This window comes from Nomia melanderi, chromosome 4, assembly GCF_051020985.1.
Source record: "Nomia melanderi isolate GNS246 chromosome 4, iyNomMela1, whole genome shotgun sequence".
Lineage (NCBI taxonomy): Eukaryota > Metazoa > Arthropoda > Insecta > Hymenoptera > Halictidae > Nomia > Nomia melanderi.
Window position 1 is genome coordinate 1,946,899 of NC_135002.1, and position 9,294 is coordinate 1,956,192.

Consider the following 9,294-nt stretch of genomic DNA (forward strand, 5'->3'; position numbering starts at 1 on the left):
TTATAAAAATGTTTAAATTTGTATCACAGAAAAATGATTTTATTCGTTCCTTCGTCGGACACGTATCCTCGTTCAGTATCAATCAAATCAGTACCGATCAAATTCGATATAAATCTTACAAGCGGTTCCTAGATTACTCGAATGTGCCTGAACTGAATGACGATGATCTTCAAGAGCAATTCGTGAGGGGATCCGGACCTGGTGGTCAAGCGGTCAATAAAACGTCAAATGCAGTAGTCCTGAAGCACAAACCAACCGGTTTAGTTGTAAGGTGCCACGAGACCAGAAGTTTAATACAAAACAGGAAAATTGCCAGGGAAAATATGCTGACGAAATTGGACAATTTAATTAACGGTGAAAACTCCTTGCAAAATCAAGAAGAGAGGCTTAAGAAGAAGGATGCTGTAAAGAAGAAACAAAAACAAAAGAAATTGGCGGCCATGAAACAGGCGTTCGAGGAAAGTAACAATCCCAAATGAACACCATCATTTGAGAAAAAGATAATTACCTGTAGATACAGATTACAGCAAAAGCGAGCACCTAGGTAAAGGGTGAAAGTAATCACGTACAACATTTCTTTCAATTTTAATGGAAAATTCATATCTTTAATAGTCATCTCTTTTTTGTAATCATGAAAGGCTTACATTACTTTTCTTTGAAATAAAATATTTAGGTGGACCCTCCGCGAGGGGATTTAATATTTAATGTTTACGTACAATGATGCGTTTTGTAACAGAACATGATCAGTACACGCTACGATAAAGCTTCCTTATGCAGCTTCGCGTGATTCCGGGACTGTCCACTGCGAATGGAGTGAAAAAAAAGGAAAAAAAAGAGAAAGAAAAAACAATCATCTCCTTTGTATGCAATTAAGGTATCTCCCACGCGTATTACCGAGCGAAGCAAAAAAAATAATGCCAAGTCTTTTGGTGAACACAATAAGATCCATACAAACGGCGAATTTCATGTTTACGAACGCAAAGGCTGCAATATAGTACTCAAAGAGAATGTACACGGTCCCAGATCGAACCAATACCGGAAAAAGACACTATCATGTATATTAATAAAATCCTATCGATGGGTGCCAATAGCGTTAAATACTATTCTCTACATACACAAATAATGTTTTATACATAATGTACAGTAGTCGCGAGGGGTTGTACGGTGTAGAAATTTCAAGAGCGAGACGTCCGTGGAAAATGTGTGTGTGGCTCGGTCTTGAAATTCATACGTATACAACAACAGCAGCGGCGGCGATGGCGGCAGCAATGGCGGCGGCGACGTAACTCTTTCATCGAGGATTTCAGCTGCTCTTCAGCCACCTACCGAACTGGCCGCGACCGGTTTTCAAGCGTTTCTTCGGCGGCTGAACGTTCGACCGCGGCGAACTGGAGCTTCTCAGCCGTCTGTTGCTCGCGATCGTCACCGACAGAATACTATGGTCCATGTCCACCTGCTCGTCGATCTTCATCATCCGCACGACCGGCTGAAACTCTATGCTCGACCGCCTCTGCTCGAGCTCCGAGGTCGGCATGATCGTCGGGCTGACGCGACCCGACAGGCCGCAGTCGACCTCGGAGTTCTGCGTCTCCGAGGACACGGCGTCCGCCCGCCTCTTCACGCCCCGCAGGGTCTGTTGCTTTTTACAGGTAATACTTAAATAGGAGTCGTCCTTGCAGTTCTCGTTCTCCTCGAACACCGTGTCGGAAGACATGTTGTTCCTCTTCGCGCGCTTCCTCGAGTAGATCCGCCTCTTCGCGGCGACCTTGCCGACCTTGCTCTTATATACATTGTTACCGTGCTCCATCTCCGAGTCGGGGTTCTCCGGATGGATCTTCGGCTGCCGCTTCCTGGACAGCCCGTTCGGGCTGTGGCGGTTCCTGGCGACGATGCCGGCCTCGGTCTCCTTCCTGCACAGGTTCTCGTGGTTCTCCAGCTCGGCGCGCGACTCGCAGCTCTCCGGGGCCGCGCTGTCGCGCTGGTGGCGCTTCTTCAGGGACGCCTTCGACACGAAGCGCCGCTCCGTCAGCGAGTTCACGTCCTTGCCGAACACGTGGTTCTCGTCGTTGCCGGGGTCGTTCTCCGAGATCTCCTCGATGCCCGACAGGTCCTTCTTGAACGCGTAGTCCTTGGCCAGCAGGAAGCTCCTCTCCGCCTCGCACGCGTCGGCGGCGAACGGCTCCGCGCAGGGCTCGGTCGCGAGCGGAGCCGAGTTGCCCGGGGACTCCGCGCGCGCCTCCTTCCTCTTCGCCTCGTCCTCGTCGTGGCAGGCGTTGCACGAGGCGCCGGAGGTGTACACCTTGCACAGGTAGCCGTCGTCGTCGCGACGGGCGAGCGTCACCGACTCGTCGTGCGACATGCCGGTGGCGACGACCGCAGTGGATATCCTGGTCGCTTCCTCGACCAGTCTGTCTAGGGCGTTGTCCTGCGCGTCGCGGCTGGTCTCGCTCCGCTCCACGTTCTTCCTGGACAGGTTCTCGTCCGCGTCGACCGAGTGCTTCGCCTGGAGCTTCTTCTTCATCTTGATGCCAGGCCAGCCGGTCCGGTTCTTCCGCTTTTTCCGCCGCTTCGAGGGCGACTCGACGGTGCCCTCGCCGCACTCGGAGCTGGCGCAGGACGAGTTCTCCAGGCAGTTGACCACCTCGTGGCAGTTCTCCAGCAGCTCGAGCAGGTTCGGCGGCGGACCCTTGGGGATGCTCGGCTCGTAGAGGTTCAGCTCGACCTGGGCGGTGGAGGGCTCGAAGGAGTCCTCGAGGTCGAGGGTGTCGTTCGCGTTGAGCATCTCGTCGATGGTCTTCACCATCTCCTTGAGGTCCTCGTCCAGGTCCGACTTGACCTCGACCTTGTGCTCCGACCTCGGCGTGCTGGACGCCTGCGAGCCGACCGACTGGCACTCCTCTATCGTGTACAGGTGCGACGTCTGCTGCTGCTGCTCCCTCTTCCTGATTATCGTGGACATGATGGCCAAGGTGGACGCGTGACAGCGGGGGCTCTTCCTCGGCGAGCGGCCGACGCAGCCGGCGCTCCTGCCGCGACCCTTCCTCCTGCTGTCGCTCCTGTGCGGGTTCTTCGTTAGGACCTCGTGGAAATTGTCGATCTCGTACGGCAATAGAAACGGCTTCTGCGAGTCGCCCTCGCTGAAGTAGTGCCAGAACTCGGCGCCCTCGTCCTGCCGCTGGTACGTCTGATACCAGGGCTCGGACTTCGGCACCGCCTCGAACGAGAACTGCATCTTCTCGACCTCCGGCGAGGGTTTGGACGGATATACTCTCTCCTGCTCGTCTGCTGCTTGTACTTTGTCGGCGGTCTCCTCCGGTCTCGCCGGGTCCCCGGCGGCCGACGGATCCTTGATGCCGGTCAGTGGCGCCTGATACCTCAGTCTGCTGCCGGGCGTCTCGAATTTGTAGTAATCCTCGTTATCCTTGATGAGCGCCTCGGCCTGCGTCCGCCTCCTCTTCCTGGCCCGGCCCAGGCTCAACGAGTCCTGCGAGTCCTCCTCGACCGGCTCCGATTTGATCGGCGAGCCGCAGCCTACGGATGAACTGGGACAGACGGAGCTCGGAGCGTCGTTGTACTCACTGTCCGTCTCTCTGGGCAGCACGCTGCTCTGCTCCTCGTCGCTCGCCTCGCTCGAGTCGTCCCGCCTCGGCTCGCCGAACATAAAGGACTCTGCCTCGTCGCTGAGCAACGACAGCTCCGACTTTCTGACGCGTTTGAACCGTACCACTACCGGCTTTTCGCTAGATGGCACTTCCTTTTTCTCTTCGTCGTCGGCATCCTTCGGCACTGTACACTGCGAATTATTGTTCGATACTATACTTGACCGTAATTTACTTCCTAACACTTCCACTTTGTAATACGCACGATTGTCTTCGATCAAACGTTCCTCGACGGACAGCCGGTGCCGGCCACGGAAACTTCTGCCCCCCCGACGGCCGGGCTTGAGATATCTCGGTTTCTCGATTTTCACGTCGCTCTTGTCCGCATCGTGTTGCAACGGTTTGCTGGACTTTAACTCGTCCTTCACGACGTGACCGTTGCAGACGACGACCGTGCCCGCCGCGTCGGCACCGTCGCACAATTCCGTAACCTTTCTCACACTCGACGCGACATTGTCTACTTGTAGCTTGCCGTTCAACCCTCTGACCGTTTCAGTTCTAGATAGTCTGCAGGAATTGTTACAATTGTTCTCATTTACACTTAAAGTATTTTCATTATAATTACATTTTACACTACCGTTTGTTTGATCGTGATTTCTATAATGTACAGGATCTCGATCCTGTTTTATCAACTCCGTGCTCGCACTATTGTTCTGTTCGTTATTACAATTTATCGTTCTGTGCGGATCCTGATTGTCAGAATCGTTCTGCTTAGCGTTACACACGTCGCCGCAGTCTTTCTCGTTATCGCATTTCCCATCTAATTCCGGCGCGAAGGTATTTATCTTGTATTCGTTCGGTTTCGACTGGTTCAACACCTGCTCTTGGATCAAGTCGTCCTCCGGCTCGTCCTCCTCTATCCAGATCGTTCCTTTCGCTCGCTTCTTAATCGTGTAACCCTCGAACTTATCGTAAAACTTCTCCGTCTTCTCGACCTCGTGCCACGGGCTACCCTTCGACCTCAACAGGTGACCGCTCTCGTGTTTCGCGCGAGTACGTAAATTGTGGGGTGAACTTAATCTTAAATTGAGATTCCTCCGTGCACCGTTACACTGCACCATCTTTATGTCTTCGACCTCGAAGTCTCCCAGGCTTTTCGCGTTTCTGTTTACTTTTCCCTCTGGCAGTACTATGTCATGAAGATTGCGATCTCCATTGGAAAACAAATTGCAGTCTTTTCTGTGAGACAAAAGAAAGAGAAAAAAAAGAACAGAGAAACGGAAGCTTATTAAATGACTCTCGTGATTGTACGTTCAGATGAAACATGAAATATTGAGTGTACTTACTCTATATCTTTTGTTCTATTCAATTTTAGAAATGCTTCGACGTTGGCTCCTGCATTAATCAGAGTGTCCAAAGACAAAAAATTGTCATTGTTCCGCACGAAACTGAGGTGTTGATCGCTCTGCACATGTTTCGTAAGGTCACGGTAACTGATACGGCAAATTTCACAATAACCAGAAGCTAACTGTTCAGTTCTGCGAGCACGAGTGCCAGTGGTCCGTGGTCGCCGAGTCATCTCTTTATCCTGTCCGTTATTCAAAGCATTATCGCGTGAACTATTTTACACGTAACAGGGCGATTAGTAACGCGCAACACGTATGCTCTAATTACCTCTTCTTCTTTGATAGGTTGAATTCGTTCTCTGTTTTCTTTCACTTCCGCCCGCAATCTTTCCGGCTTGTCGCGTCTTTTCGTGTTGAAGGGACAGGAGCCCGATTCCCCGGAGAAATTTAATGTTGGCCAGACAGGCAGTTCAATAAAGACTGGCCTCGTATTCCTGAATAATGTCACAATTGTAAAACACAACGTCACCTACAATTACATAATATCCGTAGAGAAACGTACCTCTGAAAGGCCTCGAATTTGATATAAGGTCCCTTAAGATGCCTGACCTTTAAATCCTTAGTTGAACTCTGTTGACAAGAATCCTTGGATCGCTTCAGATGATCGTTATTCCTAACGGATAAATAGATTTTATCGAGCCAAGCTTGAAGTTTATCGATCGCCCAAATAGGAATTCCCCAGCTTTGGGCGTTATAAAGTGGATCCACGGAACACTGTTGTGGCTGTATCAGAGCACGTTCCAACATTGCATCCACTCGCGATTTCTAAATCGATTCAAACCAAGATACAGAAAGTTAACATATATGTAAACACATGTAAGTTCAAAACATGACAGATAGCCATCGCTGGAACAAATTTACTTACGGATCTTTGGGTAGTTTGACCCCTCAGAGATGTCGAGTTGGACAGAGCGCAGTCGGGACTAAAATACGGCGTTTGAGGAGTTGGCACTGGAGTCGGAGTTTCTAAACTCCTCAGCGAGGGAGGTCCCCCGCTGCCTCCACTGGCGCAACCCCATTTATGTTTCTCAAAATTGATGTTACCCGACTTATTTACCCTGTCGCTGACCACCAGACTCACGTTTTGTACTAAAAATAATTCTATCACCTAGAAAGAGAGAAACAAAGGAGCCGTGAAATAGCTGAAAACGTTGAGACGTGTACAGGAGAGGCTTGAGATCCAATGAACGAGGCACACCGAGAAGAAAGCGAGCGTGAATGAAGGATGATGAACGCCGACCTCGGGGTAGCAACTTACACGGGTAACGTCGGTAGCTGCATGGAAACGAACGTGCACCAAGCGTGGACGCACGGCGATAGTAAGTGACCCGATGATGACGGACGCTCGAACAACACACGTTTACATCGCGGTATGCTGACGTCAAGCGGTCTCGTGTTCCCCTCGAGAGCGGCCGAGCGCGCTATCAGGCGATTTCGCGGAAGCGCGAGTTACCCGCGTGCAGACGGAAATGTTCGTGCAGTCAACAATGGTCGCCGCATTGTTACACACCGCTTGGTTCTAATAATACGCCGAGTCGCGGGGAACCAGGACAATAACGAAGCACGTGGGACAGAACGAAAACGGAATAATTTAAGGCGGCCCGATCGAAACGTTAACGTAGAAGCATCCCCTCCGGCCGAGCGTCCACGGGCGTCGAGGCGGCCGCCGAGTTTCCACACGGTCCGCTGTCAAACGGTCTCGAAACGCACGGAACCATCGCACAAAACAACTTCCTCGGACGACACTGTTTATCGGTCCGCGGATCGACGAATATTGCGAAGTATGCGTCGGACAGCCCTCGAAACGCGATCCGCGAGGGACGGCACCGGGCGGGATGGTTTCTCGGGACGTGTCTCGAGCGGTCAAACGAAAGTAAAGGGATAAAGGAAAAGAGCGCTGGGACGCGCCGCGGGATCGTTACTCGCGGGGGAGAACTGTCACGCACAAAATGGCCATTCGCCGTTAACAGCTTGGCGAGCGAGCCTGGAGGCGGCGCTTCGCGTTTCTGCTCGCTCGGGGACGGCGGACCGAACGGCGAGCCGAGCTGGCCACTTTTACCGAACACGCGAAAATCTCTTCCCGTCGGCTTTCCACGTCCATTTTTCGTTTTATTCCCCCAACCCGCCGCGCAACAACACAACAACACCACCGACGATGACGAATCCGGCCCACTTCGTTCTATTTCCGTGGCTAACCTAAAGATGGCGCGACGCGACCCGGTTTTTCAGCGATTGTTTGTCAACAGAAGGCTATTTTACAATTTACACGCTGAATTATTCAACGTCGCGGCCGATTCGGTAACGCGCGGCCTATTTATTTCCGACGATCGTGCCGCGCCGATACGGCTCGCTCGAAGGAAAAAAAAACCTTTCACCGGGAACCGACGATCAACGTTGTTGCATTTTTCTGTACGCTTCATTTTTCGTTCTGTCACATTTCTCCATTTAATTCTCCTTTCGACCGATTTCGTTTTTTATTTTACACGAATTTTTCTCTCCCGCGTATCGCTCTTTGGTTGAATGTATCTTTTTCGGAATATCGCACGTACATTCGAAATTTCGAATCGAACATATATATGTATATGTATATACGTGCACCCACGCTTCGAGGGAAGAGTTAACGTCAACGAGATATACAAACGGACATTGAAAATGGCGGGAAGGAGAAAGCAAACGGTCATGGGAGAGAGATGGGAAGAATGGGGGGAGGCACTCGAGCCGTCAACGAAAAAAATTGTTGACTGAAACGCGCACAAATCGTATGCAGCCGAGTGTGGTCGACGGGGAAAAAAATGAACGGGACACGGATGAAAAATGCTATCGCTTCGCGAGCAAGATTGCCACTTGAACGGAACACTTACCCCACCCAAATCTTTGATTCTCGCTTCTATTTTCGATGTGGTAGCATGGTTTTTGATATCCAGGTAAAATGTTTTCCCTTCTAACGGTTTCTGGTCTTTTTGTGCACGAGCATCTAGAACGTTAAGAAAATCTCTTAGCATCGACACGGTCGGGGAACACCGGGTATTCCTACGTGAACATACTTGTACATCACTGAATAGGTTAATAACAAATTAATTGCCGCGGTTCAATGAAATAAATCGTAGAAATATTTAACTCGTCACGACAGTTTTTTTTACAAAAATGCAGCGTTTAATTAAACTATTCGCTAAGATTAATATCTACACTGTCGAGATTGCATTGTTGACGAAGAATGAAATACCGAGTACTTCGATCGATCAGACTTAGCAGAAACTATCGTACGATGAGATCATCGTGTAAATGTCAAGGGACAGGTGCATTTACTCATTTGAATGGGAAAGAATCGGTTTGAAATAAATACGCGAGCTGTTGTAGCGGACGTAAAGGGGTAAACGCTCGACGTAAAGATTTCGGTCCTACGTAGACACCGCTCGTGCGTGCTAAGAAATTCCTATGCGCATATATTAGACGTACGTGACTGTTTGTTGAATTTATTTTCTCTCGATGGCTGCTTCTGCTCTTGATGTTGAATTTTGGACGGAGATACCATTCCTATGCTATACACCGCACGCACAACAACTATATATTCCCTTCACTATATTTTAGTATTTTCGAAACACTTCCCATTCTCATGAGCGTGCCGCATACTATCACGGATACTCTCCTGCATATTCACTGGCTGCATTCGTTATCGGGAAAACGCATCCTCGGCCGAGATACTTCCCATCGAGACTTTTATTTTGTAACGAACATTCCCAAAAAGCCTGCACACCGCCCTGAACACATCGATGAACTGAAACTATGCATAACAGTTTGATATTTTAAACCATGAGCACACACGCACGGCTGGCCAACAGAAAAAATGTTCCTGTGTCCGAGTGGCACGGCGATCGTCGGATATTTGGGTCACAAATCAAATTTCACATGTTACTCGGTCCTCGTTGTTACTCGAGCCTTCAGATTTACTCATATACTTTCTTATAATCGCAGCGTAATCGGAAATGTTAAATTTGTACGTGTAGATTATTTAACAAGGAAGAACAAGTATCAGTAGATATTAGATATTTCCTGGAATTTAAATATAGGGATTTTTTCTACTTCCCGTGCGGGTTAACGCGCTTCGTGACTCGCAAGATGGCGCCTGCGATTCGGATCAGAAAAAGAAAGTGAGAAAGATTAATTTCACCTGGGTGTATGCAGCGCTTGTAGACGACAGAACTCGTGTAACAAATAACCTCACCTTTTTTAAACCTACAGATGGTAAAGAAGTCGTGGGATATTTAATAATTTTGTGTTGTTAACATTTG

General features: G+C 49.7%; 2 protein-coding genes across 3 annotated transcripts; one reads left to right on the top strand and one right to left on the bottom strand.

Annotated features, from left to right (window-relative positions):
* Nucleotides 1-8: 8 nt before the first annotated feature.
* LOC116428346 (mitochondrial translation release factor in rescue) lies at nt 9-685 on the top strand. Its single transcript, XM_031979886.2, has one exon. It carries the CDS (start codon nt 9-11, stop codon nt 477-479), a length of 471 nt encoding a protein of 156 aa, XP_031835746.1. The 3' UTR covers nt 480-685.
* LOC116428340 (uncharacterized) lies at nt 675-8,806 on the bottom strand. 2 transcript variants are annotated; one of them, XM_031979870.2, is made up of 7 exons: nt 8,462-8,806; nt 7,867-7,979; nt 5,871-6,113; nt 5,508-5,770; nt 5,274-5,439; nt 4,946-5,187; nt 675-4,838 (listed from the first exon to the last, which is right to left on the bottom strand). In XM_031979870.2, the coding sequence occupies exons 1-7, from the start codon at nt 8,535-8,537 to the stop codon at nt 1,304-1,306; spliced, it is 4,638 nt and encodes a 1,545-aa protein (XP_031835730.2). In that variant the 5' UTR covers nt 8,538-8,806; the 3' UTR covers nt 675-1,303. The 2 variants fall into 2 exon arrangements, with proteins under 2 accessions (XP_031835730.2, XP_031835731.2); XM_031979871.2 differs by lacking the exons at nt 7,867-7,979; nt 8,462-8,806 and adding an exon at nt 6,264-7,187.
* Between the last annotated feature and the right edge of the window lie 488 nt (nt 8,807-9,294).